The sequence below is a fragment of the Papaver somniferum genome, unplaced genomic scaffold (genome assembly GCF_003573695.1).
Source record: "Papaver somniferum cultivar HN1 unplaced genomic scaffold, ASM357369v1 unplaced-scaffold_137, whole genome shotgun sequence".
Taxonomy (NCBI): Eukaryota; Viridiplantae; Streptophyta; class Magnoliopsida; order Ranunculales; family Papaveraceae; genus Papaver; species Papaver somniferum.
In genome coordinates, this window is record NW_020622934.1 from 16824604 (window position 1) to 16847744 (window position 23141).

General features: G+C 38.8%; 2 protein-coding genes, 1 long non-coding RNA gene and 1 pseudogene across 3 annotated transcripts; 2 read left to right on the plus strand and 2 right to left on the minus strand.

The window, feature by feature from the left end:
• Positions 1-2645: 2645 nt before the first annotated feature.
• On the minus strand, positions 2646-7026 carry LOC113334421. The gene is made up of 9 exons (XM_026580678.1): positions 6505-7026; positions 6113-6247; positions 5536-5998; positions 5333-5450; positions 3981-4102; positions 3755-3840; positions 3264-3373; positions 3147-3179; positions 2646-3078 (listed from the first exon to the last, which is right to left on the minus strand). The coding sequence occupies exons 2-9, from the start codon at positions 6201-6203 to the stop codon at positions 3034-3036; spliced, it is 1068 nt and encodes a 355-aa protein (XP_026436463.1). The 5' UTR covers positions 6204-6247; positions 6505-7026; the 3' UTR covers positions 2646-3033.
• A 191-nt stretch (positions 7027-7217) lies between these two features.
• Positions 7218-10749, plus strand: LOC113334912 (annotated as a pseudogene).
• Positions 9367-11022, plus strand: LOC113334621 (A-agglutinin anchorage subunit-like). The gene is made up of 5 exons (XM_026580834.1): positions 9367-9502; positions 9596-9943; positions 10165-10222; positions 10297-10479; positions 10941-11022. The coding sequence occupies exons 1-5, from the start codon at positions 9367-9369 to the stop codon at positions 11020-11022; spliced, it is 807 nt and encodes a 268-aa protein (XP_026436619.1).
• A 2498-nt stretch (positions 11023-13520) lies between these two features.
• LOC113334496 lies at positions 13521-16753 on the minus strand. The gene is made up of 3 exons (XR_003352846.1): positions 15905-16753; positions 14248-14349; positions 13521-14096 (listed from the first exon to the last, which is right to left on the minus strand). It is a non-coding gene; the product is annotated as an uncharacterized LOC113334496 (long non-coding RNA).
• Positions 16754-23141: the final 6388 nt, after the last annotated feature.

The window sequence follows — 23141 nt, forward strand, 5'->3', positions numbered from 1 at the left end:
ATTGTTTACTGTCGATCATAATAAGGATAAATGTGAGGAAGTGGATGATGATTTTCATATTAGAAGCCTGAGGAAGTGGCTAATCGAGTTTATTTCGATGGATGATTTCTTTCTATATTTCTACAGATAATTTTTTCAATATGGTTTGATTTGAAAAGTGGGATTTGAATACAGTTTGGATTACAAGGACGATCAAAAGATTATGAATGTTTTGGATTACTTACAGAGGTTTTAAGTCAGGAAAACCACTATTTGTGGTGGAATTTGAATTTTAGTTTATTTTCAAGAAGCTTGTCTTTATTAGGTGTATTAGTGTTTCTGTTGGATTAACTAGAGACACCAAATTGTTAATGCTTCTGTTATTGCAAGAATGTTAAGGCTCCATTGGTTATACCCATTTTGAAGGTCACTTTGTTTCGGGGATAAAATAAACTTTTAGGATATTTTTTGATATTGAACATCCAAAAGAATTTTACATGTTAATCTTGGAGTTCTATCGTCACTGCAATTGACACATTTAATTGCAAGACAACTTCCTGAAGCTAAAATTCCCCATGACCTTTAGAAACTTCACTGTAAGCTGCTCAAAAGAAAGGTCCTGCAAAGATGCTACAAAGAAAGATGGTTTAAATGTCTCTCTGGTGACAAGGCAATTGGATAGAGTCTTTTTTTTTTATATATCAACACTTTAGGTAACTCATCTAATACTTTTTTTTCCAACATTCTATCCATATTAATATCTCAATACCTTAATACTTCGAAACATTTCAATAATTCTCAGTACCTGAGACATTTCAATACCTTTAAGGATTTGGTACTAAAAAAATTCTTAAAAACCGGTTCTAAACAAATTTCAATACTTTAAACCAATTCTAAACACCTTTTAAAAATCAGTTGAACAACGATACTAAAACAAATCAATACCAAAACCATTACATTTGTGTTTGTTAACCAACATAGAACAATATTACTATTACCTTTTGTGTTTATTAACCAACGCAGAGTACCATCATTACTAATTTTGTCTGTTGATCAACAAAGAAAACACCAATACTATTACTAATTGTGTTTGTTAACCAACGCAGAACACCACCATTATCATTATCATTTGTGTATGTTAACCAACATAGAATAATACTACTATTTGAAGAGGTATTATCTCACACTATGGATGTCAAGAGAAATACCAACTTTCTCGTACAACAGTCGAAGGGAAATCTGATGTTTTAAGAATGAAGATTTTTTTCCAATCTGCAAATTCATCCCCTTGTATGGCCAATGGGCATCGGTTTACACCATGCACAAATACTATAAGTAGTACCTCGTAATGTGATGGCACTAGGTTTTGATATTACAACAATGTAAGAATCCTATCAAGGGGATGATGCTCTCTGCAGGTAACTTTCCCTAACCTTTATAGCGTCTCAAGCAGGGAGGAGCCAGCCCATTGCAAGTGTGCAGTTGCACTCCTGCTCAGCTGGCTCCAAAGCCCGTTTCAGGCCCTATAAGAATTTTTCTTTTCACAAACAAGTCGGTTTTTGCATTTTTGCACCCCTTAAAGCTTTTGGTTGCACCCATAACAAATTTTTGCACCCCTTCACGTGATTATTGGCCCCGGCCTAGTCTCAAGAAAGAAAGACCATACTGTGAACATTTACTCTATATATAGAGGGAAATACTTGTTGAGACCTAGAATTTAGAAGGAGCTGTGAGAGAGAGAGAGATAAAGTTGAACAAATTCCGTTATTGGAGAACTATAAAACTATAATTCATCAATAATGGAAGACACAAGGAAGTGGAAGCATAGTTGGATGGCTTGTTCACTGTTAAGTTATGTAATAAAACTCTACAAGGTGAATCAGGAGAGAGAACTTTTACGGCACCTGAGGTACCATCCAAAATGAGCTTTTTCATTTGGTTGGTACACCACAATTCGATACTAACTCAAGACAGTTTGCAGCGAAGAGGGATAACTCTTGATAACAGGTGCAATATGTGTAAGCAAGAATTAGAATCAATTAATCATCTTTTTTTGCACTGCAAGGAGGCAGTAAAAATATGGCGGACTTTGTGCAACAGCTATGGTATGGGGTTCTTGGGGTGCAAGGTGAGGATGTGAAAATGGTCTTCAACCAAAGGGAATTTCACTTGGAGCATTCTCCCTTTCGCTGTTTATTGGGAATATGGAACGAGAGAAATCAAAGGATGTTCCAAGCGAATGCGAAGGAGATGAAAACTGAAGGCTAGCATACTATACTGGTCGCCTCCTTCTCGCATATTGGAAGGCTTCAGGTTTGAAGATCTTGTGGTTAAATGGGAGCAAATAGTGAGGTGAGTGAATTGTAGTACTTTCTAACTATGGGGCTTGAGACTTGTTACTTGTATGTTCCTTTTATCGACTGTAATTTTCTTTCTTTTTATATAATATATAAATATCGTTTTGTCGATAAAAAAAGGATAAAATAAATCATATACTGGTTCTGAATCCCCAATTATTACGTGATTATATTTCAAACACAAGAAACTCTACCTTGTAACATGCTGATTTAAGGAACTTTATCTTCCAATGGTGCAGCACCACCTGTTAATGGTGGTGCCACTATTACCAACCATAAGACCTATTTAATCGTTCATCAACTCACTGATGGAGCGCTTAATCCTCAGAAAATATGAACATGTCTAAATCAGGTACATAATAGTGTACAAACAAGTTGGCAGACAGTTCAATCCAATCTTTTACGAAAATGACATATTGACCAAAGGAAATGCACGTGCACCATGTGAGAGGATGGTGGGGCTCACTCATGCCCCACCCCTATCCCAATGCAGAGAGGGTGACCTTGAGGCCGTCAGATCCCCTCTCGGTGCACAACTCGGTGTCCACATTTGGTGGATGTATCATAACTGAATCTTTTATTGGACTAAGAAATTTTACTAGATTTTTAAAGTACCGGAAAGCCGTAAGATGCTAGTCGATCATTGGATTGGGCAAGCGCAACCTGAACTCTGGTTGATGCATTTCATCTTATATAATCATACAGGGTATCCTTCCAGGCTTGATCTCTTCATCACCTCCCTCTGCAGACAATACAGCCTTAAGCTAAAAAAACTAATTTATACAACTACTCTGTAGAACGTGGTTTTACCTGAATGGCTGCTGTGATTCTCCCGGGACCCTCCTGATTTTCAATATTAGCAAAGAATTAGTTCAGTTTAGTGCTACTCAAACCTTCTCATGTCAACAAAAGAGACGCGACAAGTACCTTGAATCGTTTCTCATTCCATGCTACATCTTTCCAGGTTTTATGTTGAAAGTCTTCCCAAGGACTGGGGACACGAATAGTTTCCACATTCTGCACTAGTCTCAAGCTATCTGCAACAGAATATGGATTTCCTTAATTTACAAAATTGATATTGGGTCCATAGAATATGATCTTACAATTCTTTTCCACAGGACCTCTTTCAGAAATAGATAACAATATGAAGGATTAGTTGCGATCACATCACATTGTTGCACATGGTTTCGATAATAACAAATACATCAAAATCAAGTAGGTTCTTAAAATGCTTGTGGACAGTCCAAATCAAATCTTTGTTTATGAAGTGAAGAAACTTGTTTCCATGGCTAATTTTTTTCTTCCCTTGCCCACTTCGTAACTAGTTAGCAACAAAACAATCTACAATACTGAACATGGGGGCTCTGTCTGGCTGGAAAAAAAATTATGAATATAAATTTGAAAAAAAAAAAACTTACTTGTAATGAAGGCTTCTTCCCAAAGTTCACGCTCAGACCAGGAAGCTGCAACTTCACTGACTGATATTCCCATTTCCAGGCACACGCTTCCCAGTAGCATATAAACGCAAAATGCCACACAGATCATTAACATTATTGATGTAATTTACACGTAAGGAGTTTAAAGTAGGGGTAGTTGGGAAATAAAGGCCCAAACCTATCTGGATTGGGGTTCAGTAAGACTTACTCAACAACTACTTGGCGTATAACTCCAGGAAGCACACCATCTTTGATAGAAGCAGTTTGTACTTCAAAAGAATACTCATTGTCAAGATCTAATGGGTGTTTCCTCAGCACATCACTATTTTCCTGAACAAGATGAACTGTCACTATAATTTGCTATATGATAGCTTATGCACCGATTTACTCCCCTAGATGTCGAGAACTGGGAGCTCTTGAGCAACTCACTTTGGCAAAACAACTGTATTACATGACAGAGCTAGCCTTTGTAGAGTGCTAAAGTCTAAACATAACAGCAACAAGAAGAAAAAAAGACGTTGCACATATTGAGCAATGTCCCATCTTGATTCACCTCCTTTTTAACAAAGTGAAACCTGCTGGGATTTTGTTTCGTATACAAAATTATATGGCTGAAAACAGACTTTAGGTAACAGTTTTGCAGCAGAAAACAGTGATCTAATGCTGTCAAAACCGTGGCTAAAGGTCAGTTTCGGGTTTGAAATGTCTACAAGGTTTACTAGGATTAGGAAACTTGTATGACGTTTGGGAGTGTTTTCCAAGTTTAGGGTTTCCTAATCAAGGTGTTAGACCATTCTTAGAAGTTCTAGAAGACTTGGGAAGCAAGGATTTGTCTACTATATAAAAGGCTTATATTGTGAGTAGAAATTCATTCTCTAGTAGAATCCTCTCTCTTTATGAGAGTATTCGGGTCAGAACCGTTGTGTCCTACAATGGTTAGTGATGAGTCAAAATTCATGTGAGAACAGTGACTTGTAGTGAAAACGGGTATGGGAGAAATCTAGGTTTTTTAGGGTTCATGTGGGAGAAGCTAGAAATCATGATGTTCTTCATGTTCTTGTCTAAAGTCAAAGCAACCATGGCGGTAAAGGTTTATGGAAGAAGAAGAACAAAAGAAGAGGTAAACTCTTCATAATATGTCTTGTTGTTTCTAATGTTTAGCGCTAGTGGGTTACATAACTAGTTGATTATGTGATGTGTATTGATGTAATAACTTGTTATGATAATGAAGATTCTCGGGGTGGTTTTAGCCGTGGATGTAGCCTACAAAGGTGAACCACGTAATCTTTGTGTCGTGTGTGACTGTCTATTATCGTATTGATCATATATTCGTGCTAGTATTATTCGATCATGCTAATCTAAAGATGTAAGAGATGGATTCGAGCTAAGTTATCTAAAGTAGGATGTTTCATGGGATTGACTTCTATGGAAACATGTCGGTTCGAGATTAACGTAACCTCGGTTTCCCGACAAAACCATGTTTAGCCTCATCAATTAAAAGAGCTAAATACTTGGGCACATGAAGGTATCCATATAATAGTATAAGTGTATAATACTCACTTTACGGCGAACGACAAAGAAATTAGTCAAACAGCCCTCAAGTATATGATCACCATCATTTGATAACATGAGCTCGTTCGTTGACGGAGGCCTCATATTCTCCAAAGACTTTCTAAGCCTTTCTACAGAAAATTATAAAATTGCCGAAATCAACAATTCCACTCAAGTACAAGAAGCACTAACGATTCAAAACAATACCTCACCTTACCCACTGTGAGAACTTAGCGTCTGCAGTGTCCCTTCCTGGTCCAACAACAGCTAAATGTGCACTACTTTCTTTGGTGCCAAACACAGGTGGAACATAGACTCCAATGTGCAAGTAAACATCAAAGGGATGAAAAATCCTTTCTTTCTCTCTGTTTTCTTCCCTAATATTTACATTCCCACTTACAAGAGAGGTGATAGCTAACTCTTCCCCCACATTCCTCCCTTCCAATGCCACTGGAAGCACATTCCTCAGCGAATCATTAACCACAGGCCGAACTGTAGAATCCCAAGACGAGGGTGAAGCTGAATAAGAAGAAATCCTAGCATTTTCTGTACCAAATAAGTACTCTGGTTTTGTTTCAGCTAAAATTCTTGCTGATTCAACAAGTCTCCGTAAGTGTCTTTCCCAAAATAAGACGCGGGAAGCTGTGCCATGTGTACGAGAAGTTGTATACGCGCCTAGTTTTGTTCATTTTTTTGTTTTCAATCAAACGAGAAATTGGATTAGTAAAAGAACTGAAACGCAAATCTATCCAACAGGGAAAAGAAAATGGTACCTTATGATTGCATTACCTGGATGAGCCTCAAGGAATGAGGCCACAGGAGGAACATCAGATGTTTGTGAAATGACGCCATTAGTAACCAGATACCCACAGTTCGACATCGCTGTGGATCGTTTCCTATCCCCAAAGATAGATAGACAGATTCCTATGCAAAATTGAGATTGCCGAAAAGTTGAAAATTCATGAGTTGAGATTTATGGTTATATAATTCTACTGGCCCTTTCGGTAAACCACAGCAAATGTAATAACAAAACATATAATGCAACAGTGAAAGCATTCACAGTGACAAAAACACAAACACGTTGAGAGCAGTATGAAGTAATTACAAGTTTATCTTATTATACCCGGAAATCAAAATGAAAGTAAAGCTTGCACCCTATACAGGAATCGAAGAACTCTAACCTGATAATCTGAAATGCAATGAATAGTATTTTATTCAGTTATAATTCTCCATGTGAGTTTAGAACACAAATTCTGGGCAGGGCTGATGTTGTGCTGTCTGTTGGTGTTTCATAGGCACCATTTTGTTCTCGTTAGTAGTTACCGGAGGTGGATCGTGGTCCTCAATCAGACTGGTCCTAAAACTTCGGGTTCTTCTTTTAAGGGCCACTGAAAATAGCAAGGATCTCTTTGGCACACTAAAAATGGGAGTGTACTTGAAGCGTTTGGCACGCTAAAAATGGAAGTAGTCGGAGGGACCATGTGCGAGCCCAAAACCCGTAATTTCAAGGGACAGAGATAAACGGTGCTGGAGTAAATGCAAGTTTTGCCGTCTCGTAATTTCAATCTCTCCCAAGTCGAAGTAGGGGATTTTCACTGAGTTGATGTCAATGACCCGTTGCAAGGCCTTACACAAGAGTTTGTTTTAGGTGAAGATATACATCGTCATTGATGGGTTGGTTTCGTTTCGTTATCCGTGACGCATGAAACTCAACCTCATTCGACTGTGTGTGTTGTTTATATAGGTTTGTTTTCTTTTATGGAGGAAAAAGAAAAATATATCTTTGCCATCATCTCACCTAACATGGTTTGTTGATATTGATAATGGAACGGGCCATATCAAATTATAAAGATTTACCTACTTCTTATATTCAAAAACAAATTATTCACTCCCAACTACTCCTACTACTTGACGTTTTTACTCTTGCACGAAAATGGTAATGCAGATGGTAAAATTGTGTTATTTTCGTCAATAAAAACAAGAAATGATCGATATGGCTCTTACTACTTCAACACCAAAAGAAGAAGAAAAATAAAGACCGTTCCGTATATCCCTTCTTCGCTCGTTTCATAACATGTCATTCATCGCTGCGCCCAATCTTCACTCAAACATGGCAGTAGAAAGCTCTAAAGTTAAGTTCGGAATTCTCGGTTGTGCCGAGATCGGGAGAAAATTAGCCAGAGCAATTACGCTAGCACCTAACTCGGATCTTTGTGCTGTAGCTAGTCGTTCGGTCGAAAAGGCCAAGAACTATGCTACAACAAATGGGTTCCCATCAACATCAAAGGTTTATGGAAGTTATGAACAGCTGCTTGATGACCCAGAAATTGATGCTGTTTATGTACCACTTCCTACTAGTTTACATTTAGAGTGGGCTGTGAAAGTTGCTGAGAAGAAGAAACATTTGATGTTGGAAAAACCAGTTGCTTTGAATGCGGATGAGTTTGATGTTATTGTAAAAGCTTGTGAAGATAACAATGTTCAGTTCATGGATGGTACTATGTGGATGCACAATCCAAGGACTTTGAAAATGAGAGAGTTTCTAGATGATTCTCAAAAATTTGGTGAACTGAGATATGTAAGTATTGTTCTGCTCTTACAATTTTTTTCTATTTCGAATGCCAAATTAGTTATGAATATAGCTAAGATAGGATCACTACTGCACTTTACTGCGTTACATGTTTACTGCGTTGATGCTTAATCCCTATGTATGCTTCAGATTACTAGTTAAAAGATATACTCACTGTGATTTTCAACAATTGCTGGGAACATATATAACTTCTCTTTATATAATATCACAAATTAGTTAAAAAGACCAAAATCAACAATTCCTGTGTGGAAAGGACATTTAGATTTTGATACTGTTTAAATTGACAAAAATGTAAAAATAATCAGGATGTAAACAGTTCCATCCTATCCATTTTCAAATACTTTTTCTTATTTTTAATTTATATTAGGATGCATCCAGTTTCATCCTTACGATTTTTTAAGTTTAAGTCGGGATAAATCCAGTTTCATCCTTGCTATTTCTTTGGTGTCCATTTCACCCATACTAAATTTTACTCGTCCATTTGAACCATGTTTTAAAAATATTTGGACAAATAACCCATTTTCCTGTATATATTTGGTTGCAGGTGCACAGCATCTTCACATTTACTGCCGAGGATGATTTTCTCAAGAATGACATTCGAGTGAAGCCGGATCTTGATGCACTTGGAGCACTAGGTGATGTTGGATGGTACTGCATCAGGTCCATCTTGTGGGCGGCCAACTATGAGTTGCCAAAAACAGTTACTGCACTTGGTGGACCCATTTTTAATGACTCAGGAGTAATCCTCGCATCCGGCGCATCTTTACAATGGGAAGATGGTAAAGTGGCCACCTTCCAAGCTTCCTTCCTGACTAATCTCACCATGGATGTCACTGCACTAGGAACAAAAGGAACTCTGCATCTTCACGATTTTGTCATTCCTTTCCAAGAAACCTCTGCTTCCTTTACAGTTGCCTCAAAGTCAGGTTTTGAAGAACTTGTGACCGGATGGGTTCCAGTGCCCAGTGAGCACACTGTTCCAACTGATCTCCCACAAGAAGCTCGAATGGTTAAGGAGTTCTCGAGCTTGGTCACAAGTATTAAGGAAGCTGGTTCGAAGCCAGAAAAAAATGGCCAATAATTAGTAGGAAGACACAATTGGTTCTGGATGCAGTCAAGGCATCGATTGATAAAGGTTTCGAGACAGTCGAGATTTGATGGAACTTTGTCTGAATCTTTTTAAGTAGCTTTGGGTATGCAGTCTTTATGTTGTTGAACCCTGTAGCAATAATAACACTGACACTTCTTAGTGCATTCTAAAGCACCTACCTAATAATGCCCATTTTCAGATACTTTTTTGTTAAATATTTTTCTTTTGAAAAGAGAAGTTAATTGGATTTGTTTCCCATGCATCGTCCAAAATTTCAAACTCCATATCCTTAGCGACAAAGTAACCTCTGAAGCTCTATTATTAGTGGTGGATGATGTCTTTGTATCATCCACTTCCTTATAAATGTACTTAAAACTTAGAGAAAAGCAAGTAGATTTTTATATGTTCATAAACTTCCAGTTCCAGGTTTTAATGGAAAACAAGAGAGCTTACATGTTCTTTCTGTTACTCCTTTGTAATCTCACGTTATGTTCTTCAGGTAATTTACCAAGTTCTTTTTCGTCTTCGTTTTGGTTCAAAAAGATATTCATGAACAACTTCTAATTTTTCGTTTTCTTCTGCCAAATTTCAGGTTCTCTGGTAGGCTACACTTATAAAGAAAAGACAAAGGTTTCCATAACCTCCGCCACTGATCTGAAAACCAATCCAACTACGGCGCCATTCACAACGCCGATAACTAATCCTACAACGACTTATCCAGTCCCACCAGCTGGAAGCACTCCAGTGGCGATGCCCATTGCCACACCCTATACGACACCCTCTGCGAACCCGGGAACATCTAGTCCTCCACCTGGTTTGGACTCTTTGGAGCAGATATGGTGTGTGGCTAGAACAGGACTGGTGGAAAGTGCTCTTCAATCTGCACTAGATTATGTGTGTGGGATCCCAGGTGCCGACTGCTCAGCTATCGAACAGAATGGTACTTGCTATTATCCAAATAGCCTACAGCACCACGCGTCGTACGCGTTTAACAACTACTATCATGAGTATCAATCACCATCCAGTTGTGACTTTGAAGGAACTGCAATAATAGTAAACAGAAACCCAAGTAAGAGTCAAACTTATTCCATAAATCAATAATACCGAAAATCTAGTGTACGAGGTCTTAAATGTCTATTTTGATGTCACAAATATCAACAGGTACTGGTTCTTGTGTTTACCCATCATCTTCATCACTAGCAGCAACAACGCCCTCAAGGTAATAACATGCTCAGTTGGTATGCCTAGCTTTGTCGAACAAAGTAACAATTTACTAATTAAAAATCTTTGCAGCTCTAGCTCATCTTCATCTGTACTGAATACTGGCAGTCCTGCAACCAGTGATGCACCCATTTCCGAGTTTCGACCTTCACCCTATAGTAGCTCTTCAATGTCTGGCTCAGCTCTCCTGAAGCCATTGTATCCTACTACTGTACTCCTTACTTCACTTTTCACCGCAAAACTGATGGCGAATATGTAAGTGTTGTATTTGGACAAGATTTTCAAGCCAAAGGAAAACCAACATAATGTTTTACAATCTTTCAGTAAAATTTGGACGAAAAGATTCACTTTTACAAAGGCAGTCAAAGGCATCGATTCGAACTGATCATGCCCCAACAAGTAACTGGCAGAATCCAATTTGACTGAAACAAAATTGGAAGTATTAGTGAATGGTAAAATTTGCACCGTTGTTGTTTGTATTCCATACACTCTCAGTAGTTTGATGTTGATTATTGATTTCGTGTTGATTAGCCGCAACTTTATTTAGAGGAAAAACATCAAATAGTATAGTCGTCCTTCTAGTAGTAGCCATTAACGATTTCAAAAAAAAACTGTATAAGAAATTTGTTGAAGAAAACAAAGATCCAATTCAGAGAATCAGAAAAAGATGTAGAAACATGTTTGATAGATTAGATGAAAATTTAATGTATTTATAGGAGGTTGATGGGTGAGAAGAGGAAGCATTCAGTAAGCAATTTTGATTTCGATAGCTCTGCAAATGGAGAAACTTGTTCTTAGAGAAATTGAAGTAGATATTCTATCACGGTTACCGGCTGAAACTCTGATACCCTCCAAACGAGTTTGCAGGACCTGGCGACGTCTCTTCCGTGACAATCACTTTATTGATGTTCACCTTCGTCGTCAATCAATAGGATTTGAAGAAGAAGATGAGCATTCATACTACTACTAGATTACCGCGAGCGGTGGGGGCCGACGGACGACTCAATTCGATAGCCCATAGTGATCCGATATTGTAAGCATGGAGAGCAGCTGAGTTGCTGTTACAGAATCAGCCACTTAAAAACTGGCACAAAGCCACGACCACGTCCACGACCGCTCTTATTAGTAGAGGAATGCTACACTTATCATTTATCTTATTATTGTTATTATTTGGGTCCAACAGCATAGCTCATTGGTATCCCATCAATTCCAGTAAGAAAGAAGTCAGGGGTTCGCCGCCGCCGTAAAGGTTTCTAATAGATTAGTTGTATAGTGGATTTAGCGGTGTTGGGTCTGGCAGTGGGGCCAACCCAACTGGCTGGGTTCGGGTAGGAGTCTGGCTTTCGCGTATCAAAAAAAATTAAAAACATTATTGTTATTACTTTTTCAAGTATGGATCCGCAAATATAAAATTCGGACTTCACAATCACATTTTTATTTTTATTTTTTCATTTTAGGGGAGCCGGACGAGGATTTTTTTTTTTTTTTACGCAGTCCAATAATTGTCTAGTTAGCTTATTAGTCACTGTTTTTTTATTAAGTTTATTATTGGGGCGTCACATTCCAATAGAGGAGCTTCACTTGGATTCTTAATGTCCAAAAAAATGATTATGGGATATCCTAACACATATATAAAATGTCTAGATTACCCTTTAACTAAAATAAAAACTTAAAAACCGTAGAAGTGATTTTACATCCAAGTTTGGATTAATTCCAACCATAGAATTTTATTCGCATGTAGTTTTACGTCCAGGTTTGGATTAGTTCCAATCGTAGAAGCTCATTTTACATCCAGGTTTCTTTTAATTCCAACCGTAGAATCCGATTATACGTCCAGTTTTCTTTTGATTCCAACCGTAGAAGTGATTTTACGTCCAGGTTTGAATTATTTCCAACCGTAGAAGTGATTTTACGTCCAGGTTTAGATTAATTCCAATCGTAGAATTTTAGTTGCATGTAGTTTTACGTCCAGGTTTGAATTAGTTCTAACCGTAGAAGCTCATTTTACGTCCAGGTTCTTTTTAATTCCAACCGTAGAATCTGATTTTATGTCTAGTTTTCTTTTAATTCCAACCCTAGAAGTGATTTTACGTCCAGGTTTGGATTATTTCCAACCATAGAAGTGATTTTACGTCCAGGTTTGGATTATTTCCAACTGTAGAAGTTTATTTTACGACCAGGTTTTCTTCCCACAAAAACTTTGTTCCAGAATTCACCAAGTATACAACAAAATTCATTAACTTAATTTTTATCTAATTAAATTAAATTAAAATTAACTAAATAAGGGTTGTTTAGTCATTACAAAATTATTTTAGATAAAGAGATTTTGATATTATTTATGAATGATCCGTTTTTGTCCTATTAAATGACGCCCCTCTAATAAAATATGACGCCCTAATAATAACCTGTTTTTGTTATAAGTTAGCTGTTACTATACGAAAAGATGTTGGGGCCAACCAAAACTATGTATAAATCCTGATTCTTTAAACTTATTACTATTTTTATTTATTTTGGTAAACCAAAATCATTTCATACTTGGTAGTTCTTCACCTAGTAATTCTCCGAATCATTTTCGAATGATTTGCGAACGTACCCGAATTGATCGAATCCGAATGATATTTTCGAACTATTTGAACTCCGAACCAAGTTTCCGGATTATATGAACCTCACGAATGATTCGTGAACGCACCCGAACTGACCGAATCCGAATGGTATTTCCGAATTAGAACTTTGTTTGATTTTTGTATATACTTAATATTTAAATACAATTATTCAGTTAAAATTTTCTATTGGTAGTTTTTTAACCAATTTTATGTGTTAATTTTTGTTTAAAAGTCTATAAACTATTTTTCATACATTTATGCGATTAAATTGTTTACTTCTTGTTAAATAATCACGCTAAAATGTTTTTTTCCATCTTATAAATCATATACAAATAAAATTAGTCTCGTAATAAGGTCACAATACTTATCAATTTATCATATATGTAAGCCGAATTTTAAGTGTCGAACTCACATTTATAAAACGAATATGCATGTATGTATGCCGTTCCGAACTACTGTCCGAACAACGAGCCGTTGACCGGATTTTTGACCGAATCCGACCTATCTGAATCCGTATAATTTTCGTACGTATACCGTCCCAAATTACTACCCGTACCCCGAATTGCTAACTAAGGTTCTTGATACTTCGCTGATACATAATTATTTTTGGGCCATCTGTCCCTCTCCTATCCACGCATGAACAACACGTGTAAATGTAATAGTAACGATAATGTAAAAAAGTAGAGCAATGGATAATGTAAAAATATCCATTATCGTCATGGATAATGAAACGATATTTATTTTGATATAAAAATATCGTTATTGTATAGTAACGACAATGTAAAAAAGTAGAGCAATGGATATAAAAATATCGTTATTGTATAGTAACGATAATGTAAAAAAGTAGAGCAATGGGCATAATTATTTTCAAGCATATGTAACAGGTATTGGTTCTTGTGTTTACCCATCATCTTCATCACCAGCAGCAACAATAACTTGTTCAGTTGGTATGCCTAGCTAGTAGCTATTTTGTCGAACAAAGTAACAATTTATTAATTAAAAATCTTTGCATGTATTGAATACTGGCAGTCCTGCAACCACTGATGCACCCATTTCCGAGTTTCGACCTTCACCCTATAGTAGCTCCTCAATGTGGCTCAGCTCTCCTGAAGCCATTGTTTCCTACTATTTTACTCCTTACTTCACTTTTCACCACAAAACTGACCATGAATATGTAAATATCAAAATCTGACAAGTTGTCAGGCCAAGTGAAAACCACCATAAGTCCTTTCATCTTTCAATAAATATTATGCCGCTGTAGTGTACAATCTGTAAAGCAAATCGACAAATTATGCCTGCAGTAAATTGGAAGTCCAACTCAACTGGATGTTCATATATACTTATCTCTATGGCTGGTGTACTCTACTCTAGTGATGACACCTACAACTTCGTCAACCTAGCTCATAACGAGGAGACCTACCTCATGAGTTACACTGGATTGTTTCAAGGTGCTACAATCTGTTTCAAAGGGATGGCTGGCAATTGATGCCCTGGGAGGAAAAGATAGGCCTTCACAATCAATCTGCAGGACATAAACAAAAAGGCCAAGTATTAGTAGGAAAACACAAACACAATATGGGGTTCTTGATGCAGTCAAGGCATCGATTCACTAGCTAGGGTTTCGAGACGGTTGAGATTTGAGGCTTATCGGAATTGTTTGAAGTCTATGGTATCCACCAGTATTTTTGTGCTTGTGTATGGTTGAAAATAGGATTTAGTTTTATACAAGATAAATTAGCTTTTACTTTTACTGCTAATAATAATAGACTAGCAGTCCGTCCCCTGTCCATCCTCGTGGGTAGACCAATTCACTCAGAGCTCGTACGGACAAAGAGAATCCGACTATATAATTAAAACAAAGCATTGTGATGGTCCCGTGGATGTTACCGCAATGTAATTTCTGCCCAGTGATCTAAATGCAATTTATTATGATTGTGGTGTACTATGATTGTGTCGATGATATAACCATTTGGAATTGTAGTTGGCAGTATTGCTACGGGTGTGAAGTAAGGTTTCATTTCACTTAATAATTCAACTACCTAGTTTTAAACTTAGACCAAACGAATGGCAATGTAATACATAAAATAGAAACTGTCGAGAGTACACTACAGATTAAGTAGTGTAAAATATTCAAGTAATTAATCTAAATCCATTTCTTCTTTGTTGTAGTTGAAAATTTAGGAGTGCATAAGATAAAAATACAAAGACTCAGCAACATGTAAAAGAAGGCCTGCCAATACAGTGGGGAAAGATTCATAAATTCAACAAAAGTAGTTTAATTAAGTTAAATACTTTTAAACATCCAACAAGCAGTTAGTGTCACCTATATTAGTCTTACGGCAGTTGAAGTTGAAGATATCATTAAACATGCATGGAGCCAAGACTTGGACAGCAAAATGAGATTCATAAGCAGTCCCGAATACACCCATGATTAGACCTTCCACAAGACCATAATGTACACAGCAAATGCAATAAAAAAATGGGTCAAATGCCGATACCAAAACTACCCTAGAGACCTTGCATGATCCTCTATTTATTGGACATCATCTCACCACACTTTTACCAATTATTGGACATTACCACCTAATTTTAATGGAGAGTTCGAAGGAGAACTTTCATCATCCTTATGAGAATCAAACACAGTAAAGGCTTATGAGAATTGGTAAGCAACTACTGCTAACATGTGGTGCAATTGGCCCCGAATGACGTATGCTAAGGCTGGCCACAATTGCCATTGGGTGTGGCAGTTGAACCCCACATCCAAATGGCATATGCTGAACCAACCACTGATTAAAACCCTAAAATCCAACTTATGCTGCCATTAGAGCTTGGAGCAACTGCCCCATTACCTAAACTGGATGAATTCTACTCCGGATTATATCAAACTCGAATCGAACTTAGGATTCTAGAAGGAACCCGGGCTATAATCTAATACAATTAATACCATGACCTATGCTGACATTCAGTCCTACTCCAAAATAGATAATTGTCACTCAAAAATCAATCAAAGCATGAAAAAGAAAGAGACCCAGGGTAGATTCGTGATCTAATTGAAAGAATTGGTGGAGAAAGTTTACCTTTGCATGATGATTCGGTGATTCTATAGCCATTGTTTTCTGAGAGTCTTGGTTTAACAGAGAAAAAACACTTGTTCAATGGAGGCGAGAGTAATTTAGAGAAGAAACCCCATATTCAGGTCTGTTATAAACAGAAGCATCTATAAATTCCTAACCATCATCATCGTGTCTAAAACCCCCATTTTGATTATCAAATTTCATCCACCTTCAAATTCTCCTCCGTCTTGATCTGATCAGACTGAGTTTACAAATTAACAATAGTATCTTTAAGCTCTTGCTCTATTATAATCACCAAATGAAGAAGAGAAATCCTTCCTTCGATCAGATTGTCGTAAATCTTCCTTCTTCTTCATCATCACCGAAGAGTAATTTGATAAGCCTCCAAAGGATCGAAGCTTTGTTAACTAGGGTTTGGAGATTTGGAATATTGTTGTAATTGGATTGGGTGTATTTGACGAATAAGATCCTGTTTTGAAATTATCAACGAATTCACCCAATCATCATCGTCATTTTTGTTGGGAGCTGCAGGCTAGGGAAGAAATTGTTTTTATATTACTGTGGAGGTGAGAGAGATCGATACAGTCAAGATGCAAACACGTTCATTTTTTCCTCGACGTTTAGGTTTGGTAAAACAGTCGACCGCCGTTTGGATGCGTGACAGAATAACGAAGGAGATAGAAAATCGGAGGAAGAAAATCGGAGGATGAGCATTCTCCTCCAAACTGAGGGCAGTTTGACCTTTGACTGCCGCTACGATGTGGTGGGGTCATGTATTTGGAGTCTATGGATACGAAATCCAACATTTTTTATGAAAATGCTTGCACAACTGTATGTTATCTCTACTGGAGATAAATTATCTAGGTTTATTAACGACATACCAAATAAGTGTCCTCTGTGTGAAAACCATGTTGAAACTATGCATCACTAGGTGTTGCGCCCGTGCGTTGCACGGGTCTAGACATTTTGTAGAGAAAAGTGTGCTTTGGTGCGAGTGAATCTTTAAGAATTCAATATTTTAAGCATAAAACGGAAAAATTAGGCAATAAAAATATTCAAGTACTAAAAATCCTAACAATAAAATTAGATCTAACATGAATAGAATTTATCGTAATTCTACGATTGGCTTTGGATTTTTTCCAAAATATATATCTGCAAGGACTTTGATGGCTCTAACTCAGTTAAACTTCTTTTTTCCTTGCCATTAAACTTCTTTTGCCATAATAGATTAATGGCAACCCATTTCTTGATTCCAATTTTGTATGTGATCTTTAGTATAATTTTCTTCCGCGTATAGTTTTTTTTTTGATGAAGATACCCCGTAACACTGTATATGAGTTATGTGCATTCCCTCTTGTTTGAGAGTGAAAACGGTTTCTGCTGATTTCAGTAATTTCGGGTGTGTGGGTGAGAAACGAGCCTAAACCCTAAACAATATACTGCAAGGGGGTACTTTAGATTCAAGAGATCAATCTGTACAAATCCGGCCTAAACCAAGAAATAGTCGTTCCAGACTTGCTTCGATCACAAGAGGAGGAGAAGGGTTGGTTTTGGGGAGGGAAGCGAAGAGAGTGTTGAGACCAGAATAGTTGATCCTGGAAGAGTAGTTGTTTTGTGACTTGCATCAGAAAGTGGGAAGTTAACAGATGGGAAAGCTAGCAAACGTTTTCTGAGTGTTGTATGCTCCTGACCAGAACTTGTTGTTCGGAAGAAAGTAGGACCTATTTATACAAGTCGAAGTGAAACCTACTTGGTATCGTACGAAATGGAAAACGGATGAGTAAATGGGAGGAGGTGGTAACCGGTAACGCCTGGAATTGATGTTCCATAAAAGAAAGCGTTTTACCATTACTCCATGTATTTACTAACTGCCTCATCCTTATGACACTATCTTGTAACGGGCGTAGTGTACGCCGCACGTTGTAAACCGCCAAACCAATACCCAATGAGCATCCTCCAGTTTGTGACATGTGTTGATGTCTCGAGTGTTTTCGTTGAAAACATGTAGCATGTTGCTGTTGTTTGGCAAGTTGAGCTTGGGAGACTTGCCGGCTCGGTGGTGACCTTCGACGGTCGAGATTTTGCATCTTGAGAGGAAGGGTAGCCGTTAATTATCGCAACCCTTCGTTTGGTAGCAAGTGGCATGAAACCATGGCCAGCATGGATTTAATATGGCCTAGTTTAGGCGTGACAAAAGCTAGGGTTTTGGCATTGTTTAGGCGCGACCAAAACTAGGGCTTGGCGTCGAGCCAAAAGGTTGCCCTGCGTGAGCTGGTAACCTTGGACGGCTAAGATCTGCGTCTTAGATGGAAATGTGGTCGTCGATTGTTACAAGCCTTTGTTTTGGAAGCCGTGAAGGGAAGGCCGGCATGGTATGGTTTAGGTGCAGCAAGGTGGCTGGCATGGCATGCCATTGGCACATGTGGCATGGTCGGCATGCCTTGGCGCGGTTTAGGCGTGACCAAAACTAGGGATTTGGCGTTGGGCCAAAGGTTACCATGCGTTGGTTGGTGACCTTGGACGGCTAAGATTTGCATCTAAGATGGAAGGGTGGTCGTTGATTGTCGCACACCTTCGTTTTGGCATCCGTGAGGGGAAGGCCGGCATAGTATGGTTTAGGCGCGGCAAGGTGGCTGGCACGGCATGCCATTGGCACATGTGGCATGGTCGGCATGCCTTGGCGCGGATTAGGCGTGGCCAAAACTAGGGTTTTGGCGTTGGGCCAAAGGTTACCACGTTGGTTGGTGACCTTGGACTGTTAAGATTTGCATCTAAGATGGAAGGGTGGCCATTGGTTGTCGCACGCCTTCGTTTTGGCAGCCGTGAGGGGAAGGTCCGCATGGTATGGTTTAGGCGCGACAAGGTGGCTGGCACGGCATGCCATTGGCACATGTGGCATGGTCGGCATGCCTTGGCGCGGCTTAGGCGTTGCCAAAACTAGGGTTATGGCGTTGGGCCAAAGGTTACCATGCATTGGTTGGTGACCTTGGACGGCTAAGATTTGCATCTAAGATGGAAGGGTTGTCATTGATTGTCGCACGCCTTCGTTTTGGAAGCCATGAGGGGAAGGCCCGCATGGTATGGTTTAGGCGCGGCAAGGTGGCTGGCACGGCATGCCATTGGCACATGTGGCATGGTCGGCATGCCTTCGTGCGGTTTAGGCTTGGCCAAAACTAGGGTTTTGGCTTTGGGCCAAAGGTTACCATGCGTTGGTTGGTGACCTTGGACGGTTAAGATTTGCTTCTAAGATGGAAGGGTGGCCGTCGATTGTCGCACGCTTTCGTTTTGGCAGTCGTGAGGGGAAGGCCGGCATGGTATGGTTTAGGCGCGGCAAGATGGATGGCACGGCATGCGATTGGCACATGTGGCATGGTCGGCATTCCTTGGCGCGGTTTAGGCGTGGGCGTTGTGCTAAAGGTTACCATGCGTTGGTTGGTGACCTTGGACGGCTAAGATTTGCATCTAAGATGGAAGGGTGGCCGTTGATTGTCGCACGCCTTCGTTTTAGCATCCGTAAAGGGAAGGCCGGCATGGTATGGTTTAGGCGCGCAGGGTGGTTGGCACGGCATGCCATTGGCACATGTGGCATGGTCGGCATGCCTTGGCGCAGTGTAGGCGTGGCCAAAACTAGGATTTTGGCGTTGGGCCAAAAGTTACCATGCGTTGGCTGGCGACCTTGTACGGCTAAGATTTGCATCTATGATGGAAGGGTGGTCGTTGATTGTCGCACGCCTTCGTTTTGGTAGCCGTAAAGGGAAGGCCGGCATGGTATGGTTTAGGCGCGGCAAGGTGGCCGGCACGGCATGCCATTAACACATGTGGCATGGTCGGCATGCCTTGGCGCGATTTAGGCGTGGCCAAAGCTAGGGTTTTGGCGTTGGGCCAAAGGTTACCATGCGTTGGCTGGCGACCTTGGACGGCGAAGATCTGCATCTCAGATGGAAGGGTGGTCGTTGATTGTTGCAACCTTTCGTTTTGGTGGCCAGCGGCATGTAGCGGGGCCGGCATGGAATCGTGGATGACATGGTTTGCCATTGGCACGGTGGTGCGGCTGGCATGGCTGGCATGTCTTGGCGCGGAGACGTGGCTGGCATGGTTTGCCATTGGCACGGTGGTGCGGCTGGCATGGTTGGCATGACTTGGCGCGGAGACGTGGCTGACATGGTTTTCCATTGGCACGGTGGTGCGGCTGGCATGGTTTGCATGACTTGGCGCGGAGATGTGGCTGGCACGGCGGCGCGGCTGGCATGGTTGGTGTGCTTTGGCGCGGAGACGTGGATGGCATGGTTTGCCATTGGCACGGTGGTGTAATAATTTAGGATTTGGTGTACGAAGGTGATGTCAGTCAATACTAAGGGTTCTACTATGGAACATGACACATATGCATGTAAAAAATAAGGTACCCTGGTAATTCTTACGTAAGCGTGTTGAATGATTCAATAAATGCGCTAGTGATCCTAATGATGTCATGTCAGATGTAAGGTTTTACGATTTTAATCCTAAGCTAAAAACCACCATCAACACCTCTATACTTCAGTCATTTCACATTATCAATAAAATGAACATAATCTTCATAATTAGCATCTATAATCATGTTCTTTCCATGCCTGGGTTATGAGATGCATCAAACCGAAGTGGTAGACATAGTGCATACCCAAAAAAATAGGCAATAGAAAATATCCAATTAAAATTACTTAAATTCCAAGCAGTGTATCTCTCTCAATAAAATAACAGTGGAAGGAGATGATCCATATACGCAGGCCTTTTCGTTTGAGTACCCAAATATTTTTGTTAGTTTTACGAAACTGACTTACTTATACCAAATACAGTTGTTACATTTAGTATTTTCTTGAGGTTCACAAAGAGACCTAATGAAATAACAGTACAAAGAGACCTAATTTTGGTTCTTTTACGCATCAATATCTATACATCCAAGAAGTAAGCTTTATCCTAGCAAAAAGAAAAAAAGAGGAACTAAGCTTTATCTGCCGTAGCAGCAACACCAACAGCCTGTCCACAAAGAAAATTTGTTTTTTTATGTAGGCGATATCACCAAACTGTTGTCCAGAAGGTGCATCATGGAAAATAGTGCTGACATGTCTAATATCATGGTGGTTACCTCTTCCGCAAGGATGCTCAATTGGGTCCATAGCAACACCATCAACAATTTCGCTTCACTCCGTATTTGTCAGCAACATTTCCTTACTGCAACATCGGATTATGTTAGTACAAAGAGTACATAACGCCAGCATATGCAAATCATAATAAGTAGACTTCGTATAATCAATCACTTGAAAAAAAAAATTATGTGTATGCAAATCGTATACATAAATTATTACCACCATTTTGACAGACACCTTTCTATGATCGATATATAGCAACCGTGATAAAGTAAAAGAGTGCCTGGAGAAAAACAAATCAATAACCTGTACAAAGTATAAAAAGTGAAGAAATTTAACTGAAAATCAGTACATACTGGGAGAAGAATAATGGTAAAAAAAAAGAAAAAAAAAAGAGAGACAGGATCTAGGAGAGAAGAGAGCAAACATAATATGTTACTTATCTGTGTTTTTTTCCTCCTGCTTATGTTTATACGTAAGTATCGATTGTAACGTGATTGATCTGTCGATATAGGTAGCGTTGGATTGACACTCGCATTATGTTTCCTACCACTGTGGCGGTTAACCATTGTTGGCGGTTAACCCTCTAAGATGAAAGAGACACGGTTCTCTTTAATGTTCTTTTTTCTAGGTCTGATATCGCCGATAAAAGAGACGTAATTCTGTTTAAAAAAGTAATTCTAGGTATGATATCGGCTATAGGTTTTAGTTGTTGAGACCTGTTGATAGGTTAGTTGCGGAGACGTAATTCTCTTCAATTTTCTTTTTTTCTAGGTCTGATATCGGCTGGAAACTAAATATGGCAAATAAACGGTGGTGTTTCCGTATGAATTATTGGTGGTGTGAAAAAACAGAATGATCTTATTGACTGAAATATACTCCGGTGGGGCCAGAAGCTCTAAAAAATAGTTTTGTTCAGCTTTTAACCACACCAGAGGAAATTCACCTGAAATCGTATTATTAATATGTTTATATATTGTCATGTTTCTCTGGCACATTTGGAAATTAAAATGCTCAGTGGTTTTCGATAATTTTCAATTTAGAATCAATGAGTATATTAACTCCATTAAAATGCTTATAGCTGATTAGGAATCTTCATTGAATGTTACTCAAGATTCTAACTAGGTGTCTCAGGAACTCAGATGGAAGACATCAAAGGAAAATGATTTGAAAGTCGATTTTGATGTTTTTTTTATGAATACTCCAATTGGTATAGGACGGATTATGCGTAACTCTGTAGGAAACTTTATGGGAGCTAAAGGAGAAGTCTCAACAACAGTAAATGTAGAACAAGGAGAAGCAGTGGCAGCACTTGAGGTTGTAAAATGGGAAAGAGAAAAAGAAGTTCTTAGTCTTCACCTGAAAAGGGAGAACAAGAATTTAGTAGAACCGATAAATGGATTTGTACGCAGCATCCACCGGACAACCAATAGTATAATCCAAAATTGTATGGATTTATTAATCGATATAATTTTTGGACGTGTTCCCATGTTAAAAGGGAAGTTAATTGAGTAGCAGTTGTAATGGCTAAAGATGCTAGATTCAATGGTAGCTCAATATGGGACCTAGTTCCATCTGATTCCTTCAAAACAGTATTCATAAGGATTAACTTTGTAACTCCAATTAGTCATTTAATATATCTTTCTTTCTTAACAAAAGAAAAACTAATTATCTTGTTAATTTCCTTTTTTTTTATCAAAAATAAATATTTTTATAGGGATTTAGAGGGGCAGGTTATAAACTTAAATACTTGTCGACTGAAAAAGCGGGGATACAACAACCACACCCAATATTTCGTTCGGAATATGTATGGACTAACTCCAATATAATTCCAAGAGAATCAACTAGACAGTCAGACTCAATCAAGGAAATATATCCAAGAGTTATATCTCTGTTTCTCAATGTAATCAACAAATCAAACGATAGGAATCTGTGAGCCTGATTATTATGAGAAACAACTTGAACGGTACAAAGACTAATGTTCAAGTGTCAATCGATTTCAATTAACAAACAAAAGTTGGATTTACCAATTAATTGAACTACGCACAACCTGTGATATTTTAATTATATAAAAAAATATAATGCGGAAAAGAAATGATACAGACACCAGAAGTTTTGTT

Coding starts and splice junctions, on each gene's coding strand:
- LOC113334621 (XM_026580834.1), top strand. CDS start 9,367: ATGTACTTAAAACTTAGAGAAAAGCAAGTAGATTTTTATATGTTCATA. Junction 9,944..10,164: donor CTCAGCTATCGAACAGAATG/GTACTTGCTATT, acceptor AAATATCAACAG/GTACTGGTTCTTGTGTTTAC. Junction 10,480..10,940: donor GCAAAACTGATGGCGAATAT/GTAAGTGTTGTA, acceptor ATGTATTTATAG/GAGGTTGATGGGTGAGAAGA.
- LOC113334421 (XM_026580678.1), bottom strand. CDS start 6,203: ATGTCGAACTGTGGGTATCTGGTTACTAATGGCGTCATTTCACAAACA. Junction 5,999..6,112: donor ATTCCTTGAGGCTCATCCAG/GTAATGCAATCA, acceptor GAACAAAACTAG/GCGCGTATACAACTTCTCGT. Junction 5,451..5,535: donor AAGTTCTCACAGTGGGTAAG/GTGAGGTATTGT, acceptor TTCTGTAGAAAG/GCTTAGAAAGTCTTTGGAGA.